Source organism: Hipposideros armiger, unplaced genomic scaffold, assembly GCF_001890085.2.
Source record: "Hipposideros armiger isolate ML-2016 unplaced genomic scaffold, ASM189008v1 scaffold_93, whole genome shotgun sequence".
NCBI classification, from domain to species: Eukaryota; Metazoa; Chordata; class Mammalia; order Chiroptera; family Hipposideridae; genus Hipposideros; species Hipposideros armiger.
Window position 1 is genome coordinate 3053210 of NW_017731443.1, and position 22600 is coordinate 3075809.

Sequence of the window (22600 nt, forward strand, 5' to 3'; positions counted from 1 at the left end):
GGGGAGGAGGCGACGGGGGCGGGGGCGCCGCGCTGCGCACTGGCCGGCGGGACCCGGCGCGGGAGGCTGCGCCGCCGCGCGGGGACTCGGGCCCAGCCTGGGAGAAACGGCATCCGCGTCCTCCTCCCGCTAGCCCCAGGCGAAAATGGCTGGGGGTCGGGGGCAGGAGGTTGGTAAGCCGGCCCCCCTGGGGGGCGAGGAGGGAGGCTCCCAGAGCCAGCCTCCAGCTCAGGGGCGGGGGAGAGAGAAACCGGTTTTTGCTCACGCGCAGCCTCCCTTTACACCCCTCCTCTCTGCACCCACTCATTCATCCATCCTTCCAACAATCCATTCATTCATTCATCCGTCCACCCATGCATTCATTCACTAACAGGTACCCACCGCCTACTCTTGTGTGCCAAGGTAACCCCTTCCTCCCTGCGTGGCGCCCCTTCCCCACGCAGACCCCCTCACCTGCGCTTGCTCTCTGTAAACACTCAGCCCTCCCTGTGCTGTGCCTCAGCCAGCTGCCTAAGCTGGCAGTGCCCGGGTCAGATCCCAACCCCGCCCCTCCCCTCACTAGCCGATTTTGACCTTGAGCAAGTCGCTTAACCTCTCCAAGCCTCAGCATCCTCTGTTGAAAATGGGAGCATTAAGCACCTACCCCAGAGGGCTGATATGAGGGTTGGAGGAGACCTTGAATGGGAAGGTGGCTAGGGCAGTGCCTGGCACACATCGGGACCCAGGAAATGTCTGCACCTGTTGTGGGGGGTCTTGGAGGGGGGGTGGAGAGTTGCTCTGAGTTGAGTCCCTGTCTCTGCGTAGAACACCCCCCCGCTTCTTGCCCCCCACTGCTTGCAGGTCCACACTCAAACTCCCCAAAATCTGGCTGGGACCCCGCCCCCCAGGCTCATCCCCCACCCCCCAACTACTGTCCCAACCCTAGGCCTGTGTCAGGCACTTCCAGGGGCCCAGCACACCCTACTCTCTGGTGGCCGGACCACCTCTCTGGGATGCCCTCCCAGATTCCTGGAGGAAGGTCAGGTAAGGGATACTTGAGCCCCCTCCTGTGCTCTCCCAGCCCACCTTCCCCAAGCCCAGGAGCAGAAGGGGGCTTCTGCTGCCTCTGCCCTCACAGTGAGTACCCCTGCCTCTACCCTTCTTGTCTTTCCCTCCTCACCTCTCCCTTCCCATTTACCTCCTCTTAACTCCCTTCCTTCTTTCTCTGCTTTACTCAATTCACCAAACAGCTATTTTTTTCCTCCCAATTTTTATTTATTGCCCAAATGGCATTATACCAACAATAAAAGAAAGAAAAATCACCCACAATGCCACCGCCCTGTGGCGTCAACAGCCTTCGTTCCTCTGCGCCCTTCCAGGCTTGTCCATGCACTGTCGGCTGTCATTTTTACTGAGTGGTCGTTTCCTTTCCACCTGCCCAGACCTCGGATGGATATGAGGGTACTGAGGCTCCGCCATCTCTCCATTGTGGCACTTAGCATGTTGCTCAGGAATTATGTGTGTGCGCGTGTCTTCCTCCTCTTCTAACTGGATCCCTTGAAGGAGGGACCCCTTCCGTCCCTGCTGCCCACATGCCAAGCACAGAGCTGGCACAGAGCAGCACTCAGTGCCGTGGAGTGGAATGGATGGTGTGGATATAGCTCTATTTGACATGTTGCTCTTACATATCAAAATATCATCTTCATAATTGTGGTTTTAATGGCTGCATGATATTCCCTCTAGCTGATGTACCGTAAACTCACTCAGCCATGCCTGGTGGCTGCATACAGTTCACAGAATATTTACCGTGTCCCGAGTGCTTTGGGGGCACCAAAGACCAAAAGTGAATTGAGCCCTGTTGGACCCCACGCTGATAAAGCTGGGAATCCAGCGGCATGGGGATAGGCGCCCAGACAGTTAGGGCTTAGCAGGATCGCGCTGCCACACGACCCCAGGATCCAGGGCCCAAGTCCACTGGGACGTGCAAGGCAAGGACAGCTTCCCAAGGGAGGTGGCTGTTGAGCTGGGTCTTGGAGGGTCAGGACGAGTGTTCTGGGCAGACTCTAGAAGCTCATTCCGGCTTGTTCAGAGGAGCTGTGACATGAAAGATCCTGGGGTTTGGAGATGACGAATTCTTGGTCAGAGTTGGGGAGTGGGATCAGCAGGGCCATGGTGTTAATGAGGTGACTGATGTCAGCAAAACCAGGTGTGCAGGGCCTTGAACAAGCCTGGGGAGTCTGGCCTTTATCCTGGAAGGAGTAGGGTACCAGGGAGGTAGTGTAAGTACAGCCTGAGCACCATCAGCTATGACATTCAGAAAGATCACTTGTCCATTCAACGCTTGCTGAGCCCCTGTGTGCACTAGTTAGCAGTGATCGTGGGGGGGCCCTGGCCCAGGAGGCCTGAGCTAGTCTTCAAGCTGGGCACTCATGGAGATGCTCTCAGCCTGAGGCAGCACAGTCACCTGGAGACCATTTGTGGCTTCAGCCTTGGGCTCGACAAGTCCCAGCAACCCTACTCCCTGGGCAACAGTAAACCAGGAAGTGTCCAGCAACTAGGCTGACCACTGGACAGCCAAGGTCACCCAGGCCCTGCCTGCAGCACCCCTGCCTCCCCCACCACCCGCCTACCCGCGCAACGGTCTCCAGATTCTGGATTCTGTTCGCCACTTCCGCACTTGCCCTTTGGTGACCCCGGGCACTATCTCAGCCTTAGTGCGCTCAGTTTTCTAATCTTAATGGGGCCCTCACAGACCTCCTTGGGCTAGTGTGACAGTCTCCTGAGGTCTCAAGAGGAAAGTGCTTTGTATACTGTGAAGAGCTATGACAATACTCCTCACCATTATTAGACTGTTGTCAACCAAGGTTGTGCCACCCTCGGCCCTGCTCTGGCCTGTTCTGGGCTGGAAGCAGGGGCCCTCATCTCTCCAAGATCCCCAGGGTCTTCTGGGCCTGGGGGCACCTGAGGGGGCTCCCAGAGAACCACAGTCACCGAATAACTGGCCTGCCTGGCTCCCGGACCGTGGCCGCTGGTGATGATGCCTGGTGCGCCCCGCGATGTTTCCGTCCACTGTGGACATGTGGCCTGTGGGCAGGTTGGCTGTGCACACCTGGTTGGGCACACCAGCCCTCACCAGAACGTCCCGGCAGCGTTTCTGATCCAAGTCCTAAAGCCACCACGCTCCCCACACCCCGCACTGTGCACTACACCTTTTCATCCTGCACAGCACAGAGGCTTGGGGTGCCTCCCCTAAAGCACAGGATCAGGGTACAGGAGCAGCTGGGTGGGCCCCAGAGCAGAATATCAGGGCGAGCAAGGAGCAAGGTCCCCAGCCCAAGAGGAAGTCCCAGAGAGAGTGCTCCAGGGGATGGACACGGCAGGAACCAAAGCCAGGCGGGGGTGAAGCCAGCAGCTCCTGGGGATGAACGCTGGGAGCAGGTGGCGCCAAGGAGGGTCAGCATGGGCAGCTGCTGGCCAGGGCAGGAGCACGTGTGCTCCACGTGCCTGCCTCAGTGCTCCCTGCCACCTGCCTCTGGGCACACTCCTGCCCTAGGCACTGAAATAAGGGTCCCGCTCCCCTGCACTCTGCCCCCTCTCGGGCCCAGCCAACTCCCACTCAGCCCTCCATCCAGGGCTTGACCTCCTCCGAGAGGCCGCCCCTAACCCTACCTTCCCTAATGAGGCCGCTTTGTTCCTCCTGCTCCCTCACCATCTCCTCGCTTAGCTCAGTCTGTGATTACATGTGACTTTGTGTGACGATATTTTTCATCTACTGGACAACACCTGAACATCTCTGAAATCAGGGTGTGGCTGGCGGCTCGTTTTCAGCCTCGGTAGTATAGGAAACAGTGGCAAAGACTTAAAACTGACAGAGCCTGTGTTTAGTGATGTGTTTTGTTGGCGTCCATCTCTCCCAACAGACTGTGAGCACCTGGCTCCCGGACCGTGGCACCTGTCCGAAGCACAGCCAGGGCCTCTGTGGTCCCTGCGTGTCCCCAGCACCTGCCACAGGGCCCAGTGTGTGGCAACGGCAGTCAGATATTGCCGAATGTCACACTGAAACAGCCCTGCCAGGCAATGGTGACAGCTGCCCCAAACTGGGAACTGCCCCAAGACGATGGCCCCAGGGGCTCAAGTGGGTCAGACACACTTCCAGCCCCTGGGCAATGGCAAGGTTGGGTCTGGGTGTGTGTATGAGTGAGGGGTGATGGGGAGGCGAAGTGGGAGAAATCAGGACTGACAGTTGCAATTCGAAGCCCTTGGAGGGGCGGGGGGAGAAAGATGTCAGAGAGGGTCTGAACCGGGCCCAGGCAGAGGCAAGACGGTGCCACCCTAGGGCCAGGGTTCTGCACCAGCCCATCTTCCCTGGCCCTGGTAGGACAGAGGCTGCTGCCCAGGCTTGTCTCCGATGGGCTCTCTTCTCCCTTGGGAGCTTCCTCTTCTCCCTACAAATGACATCACTGCCCCCCATCCCTGCCAGACACTCAGGGCTGCCTCTCACTCACTCCCTCCCCGACCATTATTCCCAGCAGAGGTAATGCTTTTTATGGTGATTTAAGCATTTCTTGACTCTGGCTATCATTCACCTGTTACACACATCCCAAGTTCAGGGAGGGAGATGGGAATTGTGTCTCGAAGGACAGTCCATATGGAGGGACACAAACGTGCCAAGGCACAGAGGGGTCGACAGTGAGCAGCTCCTGGTCAGAGGGTCGTGGAGAGGGAAAGCAGGTGAGCCCAGAAGTGCAGGCCTGATCAGGAAGGAAGTTGGGGAGGGCAAAGACAGGGCACATGCCCAAGATAAGATATTGGGGTGCCAGAGGGCGAGGTCTCCATGACTGCCCGAGGAGGCAGGAGGGGAGGGCAGGGCCGCAGATAGTGGGGGTGGAAGACTGGAACCTCAGACCTCTGTTGGGGCCCAGCCTTCAGTGACACCCCCACCCCATCACTGCGCCTCTTCTCACCTCCTGCTGACCTTCTTTTCAGGGGCTCAGAACTCTGTGTTCCTTTTACCTCCTCCTTTTCCCACCCCTGCCCCAGTCCAAGTTTACCACCTCGGACTCTTACCACCCAGGGCCTGCTGAGGCCCCGAGCAGGCCACCTCCCTGGTGGCTCAGACAGCTCCTGGGCCTTTCCCCTTGGGTTTTCTCTGTCCCCCCTCCCCCAACAGGCTCCAACACCTCAGGGAAGCTGAGGCCACTGGAGATAGTGGCGGAGAGGGCCATGGGAGTCTATAGATGGGGTGTGCTGAGCCCGGGGTCTCCCTCCCCGAGTCCTGACAGCACAGAGCTGTGGTCCAGGGCTGGGGCTGGGTGGGGTCGCTGGGCTCCTCACCTGCTGGGCACAGGTGCAGTCAGGCCTGGCAGGTTCTGAGCTAAGTACACTGCTGAGAGGAGGCACAGAGGAGGGGGAGGGGGGAGAAGGGCAGGGCGCCAGTGACGAGGGGGGGATGGGGTTGCCCAGCAACCACTATGCTGCCGAGGATGGGTTCTTAAAGAGCTGAGCAGAAAGGCTGGGCCTTGGCGGGGCGGAGGCACAGCCTCGCATACCAATGGCTGCTGTTGCCAGCCTCCTCCTCCTCCTCCTCCTCAGAGTGGAGTCCCAGCTGGGAGGCCAGGAAGACAGAGAGGAGGGGCACCCAGCCCAGGGAGCACTGAGGCGGTCAGGGCAGGGGCCACACTGCGGTCCTATCTTGTCCCGACAGGACACAGCGTGGGAGGGAGTAAGATGACCTCCCTGAGGTCTGCAGGGCAGGGGGTGTCCTGGGTTCCCAGACACCTAGGGACAGGAGGGAGCTGGGATGCCTTACCCCTCCCCCACCTGGCCTTCCCAATGGGACCCCAGCACCCTCGCTGAAGGAGCACTAGTTTTAGAGCCAGATGAGCTGCCTCTTCCTGGCTGAGTGACCTTGAACAAGCCACCCCCCGCACTCCCCACCCCCCCACAGGCCTGGTGTCCCGAGAGTCCCCGTCAGGCGCAGCAGCACTCGGTCACCAGCTGCCCAGGGGAGGCTGGCCAGACAAGGCTGTGTCTGGTGGGCAGTTTCCGAGGAAGTCCTTCCTGGTGTCTAACTTAAACTCTCTGTTCAGCAAGTGGTTGGCGCCTTCCTTCTGTTCTTATTGAGAAGAAGGTGATATGTGTTAGGTCTCAGTTCAACCTTTCATGTTCCAAAAGCAACAAGGGTGAGGATTCAGTTGTGTGGTTTTCCAGTTCCTTTCCTCTAGGACAGCGGTTCTCAACCTTTCTAATGCGGTTCCTCATGTTGTGGTGACCCCCAACCATAAAATTATGTTCGTTGCTACTTTATAACTGTAATGTTGCTACTGTTATGAATCGTAATGTAAATATCTTTTTGTTTTCCGATGGTCTTGGGCGACCCCTGTGAAAGGGTCGTTCGACCCCCAAAGGGGTCGCGAACCACAGGTTGAGAACCGCTGCTCTAGGGCCATGATTTCCCATCTGTACCTGAGGGGCTGGACTAGGTCAAGTCTGCGTGTCTCCCAGAGGAGCCTCTGGATTCCTGCTGCCTTCTCTGAAATCGGGGACAGCTCCCTCCCAGCTTCCTGTAGTGGTGGGGGCAGGAGGGTGGGAGCTCACACACAAAGTGCCCCTGCCATGGACCTAACTAAGCCACATTTGGGAGCTGATCCCATGCCTGATCACATCCTGTCCCCGCAGTCCTCTAATTGAGCCCTGTGGGTTCAGCACTGCCTCTTTTCCTGGCCCTCTGTTAACCCGTGCTCTGCCACCACTAGCCTCCAGCCTCCAGCCTCCACTCCAGGCCCATCCCCTTCAGTCTGCTCCCTTCAGCTCTGAGGAGGGTCTCTAAAGTGCAAGCCTGACTCTGCTGCTCCCCTGCTCCAACACCTGCCATGGCTCCCACGGCCGTACAAGAAGGCTCCTGGCTGCCCCTCTGCCCTCAACTCAGCCACGCACCCCTCTGCAGAACCCCTCCCCCACAGCTCACCCTCCCTGACACACAGAGCTCATTCACCCCTCCAGACATTGCCCTCAGACTGGCCAGAATCAACGTTTGTTGAAGGAGTGAGTGGCACTAAGAGCTGGCTTCTAGGTACAGGATGACCAAAGCAGACTAGATCCTCTTCCATAAGCTGCCATGCTAGTAATACACCAGCAAACAAATTTGAGGACAAGACCATTATGGGACCATGGCATGGGCTCCAAAGGAAATAAACAGGGCAATAAGAGGAACAGGGCGAGAGGCACTTTAGCTGGGTGGTCAGGGAAGGCCTCTTAGAGGAGGTGACATTTTCATTGAGACCTAAAGAATGCAAAGGAGCCAGTTTGGAAAGAGCTGAAAGAAGAGTATGCTAGGTACAGGGAGCGTTACGTGCAAAGGCCCTGGGGCATGAAAGAGCCAGACCTATTAGAAGAAGAGAAAGGAGGCCAAGAAATTGGGGGGAGCAGAGTGTGAGAGGCAGCCAGGCATTCATGGAGGGGAATATGGATTTTATTCTAAGTGTAATCGGAAGCTATTTGAGAGTTTAAGCAGGGAAGTGACATGATTTAATTTATATTTTAAAACGATCATCTGAACAACCACTTTGGAGAGCAATTTGGCAATAACTAGTAAAGTTAAAGATGTGCGTATACCACAGCCCAGCAGTCCCGCTCCCAGGCATACACCTGGGAAACTCCAGCACGTGTGTGCACAGGGCGTGTGCAAGATGCCACTGCAGCTGTGTTTGCAAGAGACACAACCAGGCACGCTTGACTGTGGGTCAGTGGGACGATGGGAGGATGAGTGTGGGATAGTCCCCACGTGGAGTATTTTACCACAGTGAAAACGGACTGAGGAGAGCAGCAAGGGCCGGCCTGGGTCAGTCTCCCCAGCAGCACCATGAACAGTAGCAGCTAACCCCAGGAGTTCCTCTTTATATAAAACAAAGACATGCAGACCTCGGTACTGTCCTGCTGAGGGGTAGACACAGTAAAAGTCTAAGGAAAACATGCTGAATGCAGGGGGTTGGGTTCCTTTGGTGGGGAGGGGAGCCTTCAGTCTTCTGTGATGGTGTATTTGTTGGGCTGGTGGTGGTTCAAGGAGCTGTGTGTGTGCCTGTGTGCGTGTGTGCCCGCTTTTATGCGCATGTTGGAGTGGAGGGTGTGGGGCAGTGGGTGAGTGGCCCAGGAGGGAGGAGACAGTGGGTGAGCCTCGTGGGGGAGTTAGAAGTAGGGGTCCAGCCTGCCTGACTGCTCAGAGCTGGCAGTCTTTCCTCCTCTAAACCCATGATTTGTCTTCTGCTCAAACACACCCTGGTTTTCTCCTTTCAGGAAGACAACGGAAGCTCAGAGAGGGCAGCGGGCTGCTCGGGGTTACCCAGCGAGCTAGAGGCAGAAGAACCTGTGACCCATCCTTGGTGGAAGTTGGGCCTGTTCAGCTGGGCTGAGCAGAGGGGTCAAGGCTGCCTTCGGGACCCATCCACACTGACCCTGAGCCGTTGACCGGGGCCTTCTCCAGGCCCCTCCCCCCAGGACGTTTTCCCCCAGCCATCTACTCTCCCAACTGCCAGGGCTCCCTTGGGCCCCAGCCCCTCATTCCTGCTTAGATGGAGACTGCACCCGGCTGGCTGGGGCCCAAGCCATCTCCTGGTAATTGGGTTTCAGGGATGCTCACGCTCATGGTTATGCTAATGGTGGGACACTGAGCGGCTGCCCCCTGGCTCTTGGGGGGAGGGGAGCCCAGGCAGCCAGAGTCCCACAGCACTGTAGCACTCAGTGGTCCCTTGGAAATCAGACAGCCCGATTCAAGCCCGTCTCCTCCACGTCCCAGCTGTATGACCTTGGGCAAGTCCCTCAACCTCTCTGAGCCTCTATTTCCTCATCTATAAAGGGGGAAAAATAATATTACCCTCTGATTAGGCTCTCAGGGGAGGGAAAAAGGAAAGAATCCACCAGCAAGACTTGGCCCAATGCCTGGCACAGAGAATTTGCTCGATAAATGCGTTATTAACTATTTTGTGTTTAAAGTCTAAAAGGTCCTATAGGAAAATGTGAACAGGGGCTAGACGAATCTGAGTGATGAGCTAATGGGTGACTCACTTTTCTTTTGCTTTTTGTTTATGTATATTATCTAATTTAGGGCAATGCACATGAATTTCTTGCATAACAAATTGCCAAAAAGTGGAAGGTGTCTGGGGACTACGGGGCTTGGAGAGTGGGTGTTAAGGGAGATTGGGGGCCCAAGGGTTTGGGGTCCAGCTTGCGGGTGGCTGGCTGGGAGATTGACTCTCCAGAGGAAGTGCCCAAGGTACGCAGGCAGGAGGGGACAAAGGAGAGGCCCAGGCCAGCAGGAACCACAGAGAAGTCACCAGCTTTGAGTGTAAATGGCTGACTGTGCTGCTTTCATAGGGAGAGGCCTGGGGGTGGGGGTGGGGGTGCCCGAGGTAGACCAGGGAGCGGGGCCACAGAGCTGGGATGGACAGAATGAGTGGGCCGTGGGGAGCTGGGAGGTGGGGGCAGGATTCAGGAAGGCGGATCCAAGGTTCAGGGGAGGTGGAGGAAGGGGGACCTAGCACAGGACCAGTGGGAGATGGGGGTCCTAGAAGTGGGGCGCAGCAGGGTACAACTGCCAACAGATTTGAGAAATCGCGGGACTCAGAGACGTGTGAGTGAGGGGCTCAGTCCTGGAGGCAAACAAGCCGAGTCTGGCTAAGCAGGGTACTTCATGGTCCAGGAAGGATTCGAACCCTATCTGCACCATCCTAACCTGTGTGGCCTCCGCCAGACACTTATCTGAGCTTCAGTTTCCCCATCTGTAGAATGGAGCTGCACATCCGGCAGGGTCCCCATGGCTCTCCCTAGGAAGCTGGGGAACAAACCTTGATAAGAAGCTGCTGTCATTATTATTATTGTTATTATTCATCCAACCTGTCAGCAGGCTGATCTCACTCACTCTTCTTCCTGGCTGACCAGGGACAACTGGGGACCCTCTGTGCCTGAGGACCCCAGCTTCTGCGCCCATTGCCACCACGATGCTCTGTGAAGCCATAACAGTTTACAGGCATTTTAAACTTTATCATCTATGCCCACAAGGGCCTCAGTTAACTGACCTCCCCACCCCACAGATGAGAAGACCGAGGCCCCAGGGGGTGGCGCAACTGGCTCAAGTTCACAGCTGGGGCTTTTAAGACCAGGCCTTGCAAAACACAGAACGTCGGCTCCTCCCACTAAGGGCTGTGGCCTTGGGCAAGTCACTTCACCTCTCTAGGCCTCAGTTTCCCCATCTGTAAATAGGGCAGGAAGGGGTGTATGGACACACGTATGCACGTGTCCATATGGTCAGCAGAAGTCTTGTGTGGGTGTTAGCCTGCAGTTTGGTGCCAATACAGGTGAACCCCGTTGCCCCCCATGAGCGCCTCCAGGCCTGGGGACAGTCCAGTAAGCCTTACACTTTCATGGGCAGCCCCACCTCAGAGGACAGTGACTTTGGCCTAGCGGGACAGAGCTTGTCAAACATGGCGACTGCTTGTAGCTTGAGATGCCTTTGAAGTCTCTTGTTTTATCTTCAAAAACTCGGCACATTTTACATTTTATTCCATCAGTGGGGCGTTTCTCATCTAAAGCATGTTTTAAACGACTCACCCTCAGTAACATAGACACCAACCGCTGGCCTGCGGGATGTGGGGGAGGCAACATCGCTGATGTCCCAAGAATAAAGCCCACTCCCCTAAACCTGCCGATGGGGCGGGGGCCTCCAGTCAGTCAACCATCATCACCTCATAGGTACCAGGCTCTGTGGCATGCTCTAGGGTGCAGGTAAGCTGTGGGGGCCCAGCCAAGGGGAGGCAGGCCAAGAACTGGACAGCTGCAATGGACCAGTAGGGGCTGCGACAGGGATGCACAGGCATTGGGGGTGTGCCAAGGAGGCTCCCACTCCCTCAGGGAGGTCTGGGAAGGGACCGCCTGGACAGTGCAGGAGCCAGCAGGTCCCTCTCCTGCCCCCACTGTCCTTTGATCTTCTCTCCTACTTCCCTCCCTCACTCTCTCTGCTTCAGCCACAGCAGCCTCCTGTGCCTCAAACCCACCAGGCCGGCTCCTGCCTCAGGGCCTTTGCACAGGCTGGCCCCTGCCAGGGCTCCCTCTGTTCAGCAGGTCTTGACTCCTTCTTGATCAGCCCCCACCCGCCTGCCTGCCAATCTCTCTTCCCTTTTGTTCCCTTCACAACCTGCGGTGCTGACAGTAGTTTTTGTTCAAGTTTATTCTCGTGCTAGTGTTGCTCAGCCCCTGCTAGATGATGAGCTCTGTGCCTGCAGGGCCTTGCCTGTTGCTGTCCCAGAGCCTGGCACATAGTAGGGGCTACATGCATATTTGTCAAATGACAGAAAGCTGAGATCTGGCCTTAGAAGGGAGGGTAGAAGAAAGAGGGTCCGGTCCAGGGGCTGGGGGTTGGGAGAGCAACCTCCAGCGCCCCAGCCTGGCTGGTGGCCTCTAAGGCATCTGAGGCCAGGGCGAGGTATTGGAACAGCAGTCAGGGGCACGTGTCAGCAGTGGCCCCCAGAAGCACACAAAGGGGCTGTGCCTGCTCAAAGTCACTGCTGTCACCGCTGTGCCTGAGTGCAGGCCTCTCCCTGGCCTAGTCACCTGCTCAGCGCTTTCCTCAGGTCACTGAGTCTCCTCTCTAGTGGCTCAGCCCCCGCATGGTGCCCCTCGCCTCCCTCAGTGCTCCCCCACCAGGGGCTGGAGGATTTAGTTCACACCAGGGAAAAGCTGAGGCAGCTCCTACACCGCCTCCTGCCGTTGCCCTTGGACCAGCCCTGTCACATGCACACCCCCGCCCCAGGTCCTGCCTCCTGAGGGCTCTTTAGGGGTGGGCTCTTCTGCAAGGCCTAGTGGATGAGTTCCTGGGCTTCAGAGCCAGGCAGACCTTGTGTAGCCTAGCTGAATGACTCTGGGCACAGTCCATATATAACCTGTTCAGTTTGTTCAGTAAATTGTTAGCGGGCACCTGCTGTACGCCAGGCTCTGTGCTGGGAGCTGGGGACACAACTGTGGATGAGACACACAGGGTTGAGGGATGGGGAAGCAAGGTAGGCACTCATCTGGGAGGTGAAGATGCTGGAGGCAGTGATTCATAGCCCCTGGGAGGGTGTAACCAAGGACTGACTAGCTCTAGACCTGATGTACTCCTCAAGGCTGACTCGCAGGGTGGGGGATGGTGAGAGTATCTTCCAGGCAGAGGTACCAAACCATGGAGCCGGAGGAGTATGGCTGAGGAAAAGATGGAGGGGCGAGGGGAAGAAATGAGGTGATGACTCAGTGGGGTCCACAAGCCTGGGGTATGCTAGGGACCGTTCTTTATCCTGAGAGCCACAGGGAGCTGTGGGAGGGTTTGATCAGGACACTGGGGTAAAATAGGAGATGCTCAAATCTGCATTGTGAGAAGATCGTTTTTCATGGCTCAACTCTCCCGTCTGTAAAATGGGTTAGTAATGATGTCTTCTGCAGAGGGTGAGGACTAAATGAGCCCACGTGAGTTCGGAGCTTACCTGTCTTCTGCCCAGGCATTTCTGCCATTGTGGGCCCTTCCCCCATAAAACAACTAAAGTTAGATTTTATTACGTTGTTGGCATAAAGACAAATACATTAACATTATATATTAAAATGTTTTCTTCAACTTTAAAGTTCATTTTTTTCTTCTGATTTTAAAAGAAATTACAACATTTTTGTGGGTCCTTAAAAGTATTATGGGCCCAAGGCACATGCCTGGGCCCTCAGAGTGGGTGCTCTTACTCCCATGAGCGCTTTCGTCAGGGCCAGGGGGCACGGGGTGGGCAGCCAGAAGAAGAGGTGTCTGTGTGCCCCAGGGCCTCCCTCTGCCTCCTCCTCATCCCGGTTATTACAGCCCCTTTGGTCCTCCCTCCAGCTGTGGAGAATCAGGCCCAGCCGACCTTGACCTTGACCTTGTCCTTGTCCTTCCCCAACCTACACACACTGTGGCGTCATCCTGTCCAGGGAAATGCTCTGACCCGTTAGGCCCTTGCCCTTGGCCTTGCCCATGCTGGGCCACTCCCCAGATGCCTTTCTGTTTTATCTCTGAAGGTGCACAGCCTCAAACCTCAGCTCACAGGCCACCTCCTCTGTGAAGCCTGACCAATCTCCAGGCGGCACCAGCTCTTGTACCTTCCTCCCCGTGGTGTTTACATGCTTCCTCCCTCCTCCTCCTCCCAGGGACAGTATCTGGTTCATCTCTGCATGCTTGGTGGCACCTGGCACATGGTTGGCACCCAATTAAAATGTTTTGTGTAGAGCGAAGAAGGGGCCGCCCGGGTCCACCTTTGCCCTGGGGCCTCCTCTGACCTATAGTGACAATGGCAGTGGCCACATGCCAGCCCCTGAACCAGGTCGGGAGCTGGGGCACAGACTCGGGGAGTAATTCCACCCTGCCCACGGGGACAGCAAGTGCCGAGGGTGGGGGAGGGGCTGGGTTTCCTCAGAGGAGGTGCGCCAGGCCTGAGACAGTGTGGAGTGGACAGAGGGCAAGATGGGGGCTCGGGGGTGCGCTGCATGAGCAGTAGGGTCGGGGCAAGGAAGGGCTGGCAGAATGGTTGGGAGATGGGGAGTGAGTTCCCCAGGGCCCCCAGGCCCTGGCCCCACGGACCACCATCAGGGGACAGAGGATTTGGCAGTGATTGGCAAAGAGGGGTGCAAACCTCATTTCCACCCCAAGGTCACAGGCCCAGCACTGAGGCTCGGAGCCAGTTAATCAAGTCTAGTGGAGCATAGCGTAGGCATGTCCTCTGGCGGGGGCTGCGGCTGGGCTGGACCACCTCACACTGTGGTGGGGACCAGCAAGTGGACTCCGATGACAGTTTTCAGACCAGGCACCCCCAGCCCCCAACGTACTCCCTCTGTCCCAGGAACCTACACCCTCGAAACTCCAGTAAGCCTTTTGTCCATACCCGGGCCCCCAGGGCGAGGCCTGGGCCTAGCTCACCCAGCCCCTCAAAAGCTCAAAGACCCCTGCTGTTTGCTGGGGCAGGTTTGGGTCCCTTGGGTGGGGCTGGGTCAGGAGCCCTGGCTTGGACTGGAAGCCCAGTGCTTGTCCCCACATCAAGCCATGCGGCTGCTCAGCCATCACCATGTCTCAGCAAGAAGGTGTCAGGAACCCTTTCAGACCCAGGGAGAGAACCGGGGTAAAGAAAATGCGTGCTGGCAACCAACTGTCTTTCCCCACTCCCCAGCCACTCTGTGAGCCTCAGTTTCCTCATCTGAGAAATGGGCTAATGACCAGTTGTGATTTAAAGCCTCAAGCCAAACTAAGGGGAGCATGAGGGAGTGGACAGCAGAAGGGGCAGGAGCTGGATACTCAAGGCCAGCATTAGGGGTAGGTGAGGTGGGACGAGTCAGCCCCGGCCTGGGTGGGGAGCAGGAAGGCCTGGGACCACCCTGCTTAGGGCGAGGCTGGGGGACTCACCCAAAGGATGGCCTATTGGTGTCTTTGGCACGGCCCCCCTTTTATAGTGTCCTCCCCAAGCCTCCAGGCCATTCACCCGGGCAGCCTGGCCCAGCTGTGAGAGCCTTGGGCAGCCTTATGGGGGCAGCACGTGGCCAGGCATCCGGGCCCCTGGGGAGAAGGCCAGACAGGGGCCCAGGGAAAAGAGCTGGAGAGGAACCGGGTCCAAACCACTGGGCCGCTGCCCTTCCCCCGAGCCCCCACCCGTGGGACTGCCAGGTGTGGTGGGCTAGGGGCAGGGGACACTGCAGACTGACCTCCTAGGATACCCGCTGAGCTGGGGACAGGGCCATATCCAAGTCCTCTGTGCAGCCCAAGTCTGAGCCCTAGTGCCAGCCTGCCTGCCCTTTCCCACCTGTGGCAGGTAAAGCCACCTGGCCACCTGGCCAGCACTTCCTCCAGCTCAACCTGGTGAAATCCTTCCTCTGCCCCAGGCCTACCTCCTTGGCCCCTGGATATTCCTGGCCTGGTGGACATGGGACAGTACACCTTAGCCCCCTCATCTGGGCAGGGCCACACACGGTGGGGTTTAGGGGGTGCTGGGCAGGTAGGGGGTTGGCATCTCCTTCCAACAGGGGCCTGCAGAGCAGCAGGTCAGCGCCCCCTCCCCTCCTGCCCCTTCAAGGCTAGCTGCCAATCCATTTGGCACTAAGCCCTCTGAGCAGGAGCCAGCTCGTTTGCCGCGGGTGTTAATTAAGAGAGAGAGAGGTGATGGGGGAGGTGGGAAAGGGCCGCAGAAGGCGACTTCCAACAGCTTCCAGGACTACCCCAAGGACCAAGGGAGCCGGGAGCTGGACCCTGGTGACCTGAGATGCCCGACCTCCCCGACTGGCTCCGGGGCAGGGCTGTCCCGATGCCCAGCCCCTCAGCTCTGCAGCTAGACCTACTGGGGTGGGGGTGAGACCTACTGTGTGCTCTGCAGGGAGTGTGGAGGAGGCAGGCCCCAGCCCTGGCCAGGAGGAGAGCCTCCCTGTGACAGTCCCTCTGGCAATCTGCCTTGAGGTCGGCCTACTTTTCGGCTTGGCTTTGGAGTCAGACAGACCCAGTTCTGATCCTGCTACTGCCATGTACAACTCAACCGCTGAGCCTCGGTTTTCCTATCTATAAAATGGGAGCTATAGCCCCTTCTTTGTGGCTTTGTTATGACAGTGAACAGGATCATCTGTGTGAAGCAATCGGCGTGTGCCTGGCAAATAGCCCTCACTCTGTCATTGAAGTGTATGCTCCTGGGGCCACAGCCAGGCCTTCTGCGGGCCCAGCTTCTCAGCGGCCTGCGTGTCTGCCTGGGGGTCCTGTTGTGGTCCTTTTCCTGGTCTTGCTTGGATCTGGCTTCGGCTGCCTCGCCCACCTCCCCCGGGATCCCTGTAGACCCCCAGCCCTGCTCCGGGAGTGCCCAGCTGCTCCCTGCCTCTCCATCTTAATTAGCTGCTTGTATTAATCTCGCAAGTAACGTGGCAACTTACAGCCTTGGGTTTTTGGGCTGTGGAATTAATTATTCCCCAAGCGAAGAGCTGTCAGCTCTGGGAGACCAGCCACTCAGAGCCGCCGATACCGCTTAGCAGCGTCCGGAGCTTCCGCACGGCACCCCGGGGCCTGCAGCCTGGCTGGCCGGAAACGGCCCCCACTCCTGGCCCCGGCTCTGCTGTGTGTTCCCCACATATCATCGAGGGGCTGTAACACGACCTGGGGAGGTACGGTGGGTGCCAGAGTGGTGAGGAGCTGAAGGCCCTGCCTGGAAGCCAGGGCTCCTGGGCAGAGGGGTTGCGGCCCAGCTGGTCTCCCCACCTGGGCAGCACCTGGGCCTGGGGATGACCTGTCCTGTCTCGCCATCACCTGTGTTGATCAGCATGAGCAGTTAGCACAGAAGCAGCTGTGTGGCCAGAAGCTGGAGCCCCACCTGGGGAGGGGACATTGACCTGCGCAGCCCTGACACTCTGGTGGAGAGACTGCCAGCTTCACTTTGTCCCCACGTCAGCCCCGTGGAAAGGCAGGAGGGTGCAGCCGGCCAGGCAGAGCGAGAGGGACAGGACAGCCACAGGGACGGGATCTGAGGGTCCCAATCTCTCCCTTGACCTTCACACCAATCCTGTAAGGTGGTCTGTTCTTCCTGGAGGAAACTGAGGCACAGAGCAAAGTGGCTGAAGTCAACCATCTGTCGAACCCAGCTTTGGGTCCAGGCCCAGTGTTCTGGACCCCCACTGTGCTGCCCCGGGTCAGGGTCCTTACATCACACTTGGTCATCTGTTAGGCGCCCCAGCCTGGGTTCACAGTCTCATGTTCTCACCCCCTACACACTCATTCCCTGGGCAACACTTACCACAGCTATTGGTTTCCTAGTGGCTTCAAGTCTGTGTCCCTCTGCAGCCTGTGAGCCCCCAGGGCAGGGACCAGGGCTGCCCTGTGCACCCCATATCTCTGCACCAGACCTAGCATAGATGGGCCTCAGGAGACACTGTGGGGTGAAAGAATGATTGAATAAAAGGACTAGTGTGGCTGCGGGTCATCTGCCACTGGAGACCCCATACGCAGCTGCTTCCGGGGTGAGCGGGCAGGACTCTGGTGGCTCATTGGCCCTCACTCACCACCATACAAACCCCAGGCCCATTAGACCTCCGCGGGAGAGGAAGTCCGAGGCCCTTCCACCTCCCCCTTATCTGCTCGTGTCTCAGAGAGGACCCTGTACCCAGAGCCTGGAGGTCCAGCAGGCAGCCCCCCATCTCCCCCCTCCACACAGCCGCCTGTCCTACCAGCCGCTCTGACTGACTGGCCTTTTCTCTCTCTTGCAGCCAACAGCTCCCTGCTCGGAGGCGGAGGCGGTGAGTGGACCCTCCCTGTGGTTTGGGGGTATGAGGGGGGTGCGGGGGGGGGTTGGCAATGCTCCTTCCAGGGCCGCTTGTCACCTGCTGACCCAGCACACTGCCGTCCTTCACGGCCACAGCCCTCCCCCTCAACCCCACAGTGCCCCCCCCCCGCCAATTTCTCCATCTCTGTCCTTCTCTCTCTCTCACCCTCTTGGCCTTGCCTGGTCTGCCATCAGTGTAGACACAGCAGGACCTCACCACTGGGTGACCCAGGCAGGTCCCCATCCTCTGAACAGAGGCCTCCTGGCCTATCACTGGGGGCTGGGGGGAACATGTGAGGTTTAAAAGGGCCTGGGCTGGGGACTAGGAAGTCACAGGTGTGGTGGGAAAAGCCCAGCCCTGCCTCTGCCCCCCACGTGCCCTCGGCATGCTCTGTGCCCCTTTGGCCTGTTTCCCCACCTGTGAGGACAAAATTGTCATCTCTGCTCTGCCCCAAAACTGCGCAGGATGGCCCCACTGCCAGGCCAAGGTCTTGTGACATCAGGGAGAGCTCTGCCAGCTGCTAAGCCCTCGAGAACATTTGTGTGTTCACAATTGTCAATGACCACCATGAGGCAGGGGTTTCAGCTGGGCCAGGTGGGCTGGAGGTCGGAGGTCAGGGTGGGCTGTGCGGCCAGGCCAAGGTCAGCAGGTGCCATGGGGTGGGGGACAGTGACTTTGCCCCCAGGGCCTGCTTTCCCTGGCCAGCCCTGCCCAGGCCGCCCCAGCCCCTGGGCTGCGCACGCTGGCTGGGCTGCCGGCTGTCTGCACAGGCAGCAGGATGATTGGTGAGGCAGGGGGCAGGGGTTAATGTGCCGTCGGATAAATCCCGGGGACCATGTTTACTGCAGCGGTGGCGGGGCCCAGGCCAGGTTTTAAAAGGGGGAAAAATAAAAGGGGCAGTGAAGGTCGGGAATAAATATGAGCAACACTAGGAGCTGTCAGTGGCCGGCCAGGATGCGGGGGTGGGGGCGTCTGTTTGTGGCTGGAGATGTTTTCCCTCCCTCCTTCCCCACTTCTCCTCCAGCTGCCCCTGTGGAGGTCACAGCTATCCTGGAGGCCTCCCAGAGTGAGGGGCTTCACTAGAGGCCAGGGGCCCATAGAAAGGCATTTAGGACCCTCTTCTGAAGCCTGTCCTTATGGAGGACTTAGCCGCCCTATTGATTTGACGACACCTGCCACGTGCTGCCCACAGCTACCCCTCTCCTTTGTCCATTCATCACCCAGTGATTGCATGCCTACTGGGCGCCGGGCTCTGAGCTGGGTATGAGGACAGATCCTCCGGGCACCAGAGGGGCCTGGTCTCTGCCCTCCCAGAGCTCACAGTCCGGATGAGAGCACCCACCATTACACAGGGTGATCTGTGCGTGTGTGAGTTGTGGCGGCGGGCGGAGGGAGGCTCACAGGCATGATGGGGGCTCAGCGAGATGCACCTAACCGGGCTTGGGCATCAGGAAGGCTTCTGGGAGGAGGCAGTGCCTCCACTGGGACCTGAGGGCTAGATAGGAGAGAGCCAGTGAAGAGCAGTGGGAAGAGTGTCCTGGGCAGAGAGAACAGTGCAGGTGAAGCCTGAAGTCAGGGAGAGCGTGGGGGGCTCGGGGAGACTCAGGTCAGAGAGGTGAGAGCCCAGCCAGGAGGAAGGGAGGCAGGAGATGATGCAGGAGCCTGAGACCATATGAGGAGCTGGATTTTTAGCCATTCAGACCCCAGAGACAAAAGACCACAAAAAGGTGTGGGCCTTCTAAATCCTAAGTCAGGTCATACCCCTGTCTTGCTCAAAACTCTGCCAGGACTCTCACCTCACTCAGAGCCAAGGCCAAGGTCGACAAAGACTCTCAGACTCCCCACCACACTGCTTGCCCTTTCCTCTGTGCCAGCCACACTGGCCTTCCTTGCTGGAACAGGCCTGGCCTGCTCCTGCCTCAGGGCCTTTGCACTGGCTGTTCCCTCTTCCTCAGATAGCCATGTGGTTGCCCCCTTCACCTCATACAAGTCTTGATTTGTATGCCACCTTCTCCCGGAGGCCCACCCATCCTGCCCTGCCCCATCCTGCCTTTCCTGGCCCCTCACGCTGCTCTAGTTTTTCTTTTTCTTAGAGCACTTCTCTCCTGACCTGCCATATAATTTACCTGTTTACTATGTTCATTGTTTATTGTCTGTCTCCCCACTGAGAACAAAAGCTCTGAGGGCACAACAGTATCTCCAGCACCTGAAACTGGGTCTGGCCGATAGAGCAGGTGCTCAATAAATGGTTGTTGAATGAAGGAAGGAAGGAAGGAAGGAAGGAACTACAGGTGACGGCAGGGATGGCCTTACATGTTAAGAGAAGGACTTGCTGATGAGGGCAGTGGGGGCCACGGAGGTTTTAGGCAGGGCAGGGAGTGGCTCACAGATGGCCTGGTGACCTCATTCTGGGAAGTCAAGGGTGCTTGCTCTAGCCAGATTGAGGGGGAGGCACCTTGAGGGTCCCTCTAGCTCCCCTTCTTTTGTCATTGAGGATGAGAAGATGCTAGAACAGGCCCCAAGTGCGGCCTGACTGACGCAGAGATGGATGGGGTGAGCCAGGACTTGGGAGGAAGTGGGCCCGGAGTCTAGCCTTTTAACGCTGGCTGAGATTTATGGAGTCGCCGCAAGTACTCGCTGAGGCTGTCACTCCACTAATGTGATTGGAGCAAGGTGGAGGTGTTAGGGAGGGGTTGGGGTAGGGGTGAGGCTGGGGCTGGTAGGGGCCTGAAACCTGCGTGGGGCTGGAAGGGAGAGGGCCCCAGACCTACGGGACATCTCTGCCCTCAAGTCTGCCACCTGTGCCCTCCACTGCCCCCAGTCGTCGAGTCCATCTAGCCTTAACCCTGTGGGAGACACAGGCAGAAGTAGCCTGGGACTAGGTTCCCTGGTCTCCACCTGACTGCCCAGACGGACCCCCATCTTCCCATGGGGTCTCCTAAGATTCTGCCCTCTTCTCCCGAGTCTACCCTGAGGGGTTCAGGCCTCTACCCACCACCCAACCACCCCTGTCACCACCCATTCACCTACCCACCCTCCACCCACCCATCCATCCATCTACCCACCCTCGTCCCATCATGACCCACCCATCGCGGCATTTACAAGACCGGTGCTCTAACCCCTGAGCTATAGGACCCCATCGAGGCATTTAATGAGCACCAGTCCCATTCAGCCTGCCCTGGCCACTCTGTTTAAAATTGCACAGCCAGCCCGGCCCACCACGCTGCTCCCCTCACCTGCTCTGCGCCTTTTTCCACATCATGATCCCCTTTAAGGGACTTGCCTTATGTTTGTTCTCATTGCCTGTCTCCCCACCAGAATGTACTCTCCCCAGGAGCAGGGCTCTAGGGGATTTTGTGGGGCAGTTAGTTGCATGTTCTGTGCGCTGGGCCCTGCCCTAGGAGCTGGGACACAGGTCTAACTGCCCCGGGGTGGCCCTCCAGTCCCTGGGGCAAAGGGACAGCAGGCAATAAACCAGCGGGGCCCAGGGCAGCTATCAGCTCAGAAAGGGGCTCTCAAAAGGGGGTCTAGGGCCTGGGCTATAGTGAGCCCTTTTGTGCAGTGAGCCCACAATTTTTACTGTGAGTATGTGCTGGTTCAGGGCCAGGGAGGACTGTGGCCTCTGGGGAGCAGGGAGGGGAGTCTGCTGGACACCCCTAACCTCAGAGAAAGCCCCCCAGAGGCTGATAGGCCTAGAAGGACTTAATCCATAGAGTCCAGGGCTCCTAGGCCCGCCTCACTCTGGGCCTGAGCCCCCACCAGCTCCTGGGACCAAGCTAGGAAGCTAGGTTCTGGAAACAGTGAATCTTGGGGAAGCCCCCTACTCCTCATTCTTTCCCAGGGCTCTTTCTGAGCGTGTGTGTATGGTGGGGGTATACCTATGTCAAATACTGATACTCGGGACTTGGCTCTGCCCTCAAAGAGACCCATTGTGGTGGAAGGCTTCCCAGCAGAGGGGGCATTTAACTTGGGCCCTGAAGGCTGAATAGGAGCTCCACAAGTACAGCGGAGTTAGAGACCCATGCAGTAGGCAGACTTGATGGGGCTAGGGCAGCCACCTAGCTTCTGGCCAAGCCCTTATTAGGCCTGAGACTGCCAGGCCCGCTCCTGCTCTCCCACCTCCCTTCTGGAGAGCCTTTTACTGGCTCGATAAAAAAAAATTTTTTTAAACATTCCCCTATTGTATGGTAAGAAGGGAGGCGGGCCCTAAATCAGCATGGGAATCGACAGGGCCCTGACGCGTGTCTCTCCTGTTTATTAGGACTGAAATGTTTACTCGGCGATAAGGAGCCGGCTTTCTCGTGGAGATTTGTGCGCTCTTTTTCAATTACCCCTCGTCTTTCTCTGCCACTTTTGCACTAAAGGGATAATAAATGTATCAGAGCGTTTCAATTATTCATCTAAATCATGACTGCGCCTGCCATGGCCAAGCTTTAGTGACAGATTAATTCAGGGCCGCCTTCCTCTGCTTCCGTGGCCGCCATCTCTGCTCCTGCCTGGCCAGTGCCCTGAAGGGCCAGCATGAGGGGCAGCTGGGCTGGGGTGAGGCAGGTTCCTGGCAGGCGCAGGTGGGCAAGGCAGAATGGAGTCCCAACCCACCCACGCACACTCACTGCCAGCAACACCCCTTCATTCCAGAGGTCAGCAGCCCCACCCCAACCTGCAGGAGCCCGCACATGACCATGAGGGCGCGGCTACCCTACCCTCCAGCCCACTCTGCTCTGTATAGCCCCTGCTCCCCATGCCCCCATGGCAAATCCCTGTGTGTGTCCCATCGCCCCTGTGTTGCAGGCATCTCAGCTTCCATTACAGCTCTCTCCTGGCCCAGGGCCTTTGCACACGCTGCTGCTGTGCCTGCCGGCTCCTCTGCCTTCACACCACAATCTTCCTTCCTAAGTTATCTCCATGTCAGGCCTGCCTCTCAGGCTACCCCTCACTCCTGCTCTATTTACTGAGGGCCTGACACTGTCCGTGGCACTGGGACACGGCAGACCCTGACCCCCTTAGGTTGGCATTCTGTTACCCTTGATAATCAGACTCCCGTTTGTGTGCTTATTTAAGTACCAACCGCTCCCCATCAGACCACCCCCTAAGGGGCATGCACAGGCACCTGTCTGCCCACTTCCCGGCAAACAGTCAGTGCTTGGAACAGACCTATGTGTGGACGGCTGTGCCCAGGCCCGTGTGCACATGTGCACAAATCCCTCCACCCCATCACAGTGGTCCTAACCATGGGTGGGCCCTGCCACCCTGGGCCCACCCTCTCTCTTCTTCATACAAGCACCCATGACCCTGGGGGGGGGGG

The 22600-nt window shown here is 57.9% G+C and overlaps 1 protein-coding gene across 3 annotated transcripts in view; it reads left to right on the plus strand.

Moving 5' to 3' along the window:
• MACROD1 (mono-ADP ribosylhydrolase 1) overlaps positions 1 to 22600 on the plus strand; it is a 142674-nt gene that overhangs the window by 110906 nt on the left and 9168 nt on the right. For all 3 annotated transcript variants that reach the window (XM_019645245.1, XM_019645247.1, XM_019645246.1), the window contains exon 4: positions 17239 to 17268. In XM_019645245.1, the coding sequence (XP_019500790.1) occupies positions 17239 to 17268 (30 nt within the window). The remainder of the gene's footprint in view (positions 1 to 17238; positions 17269 to 22600) is intronic.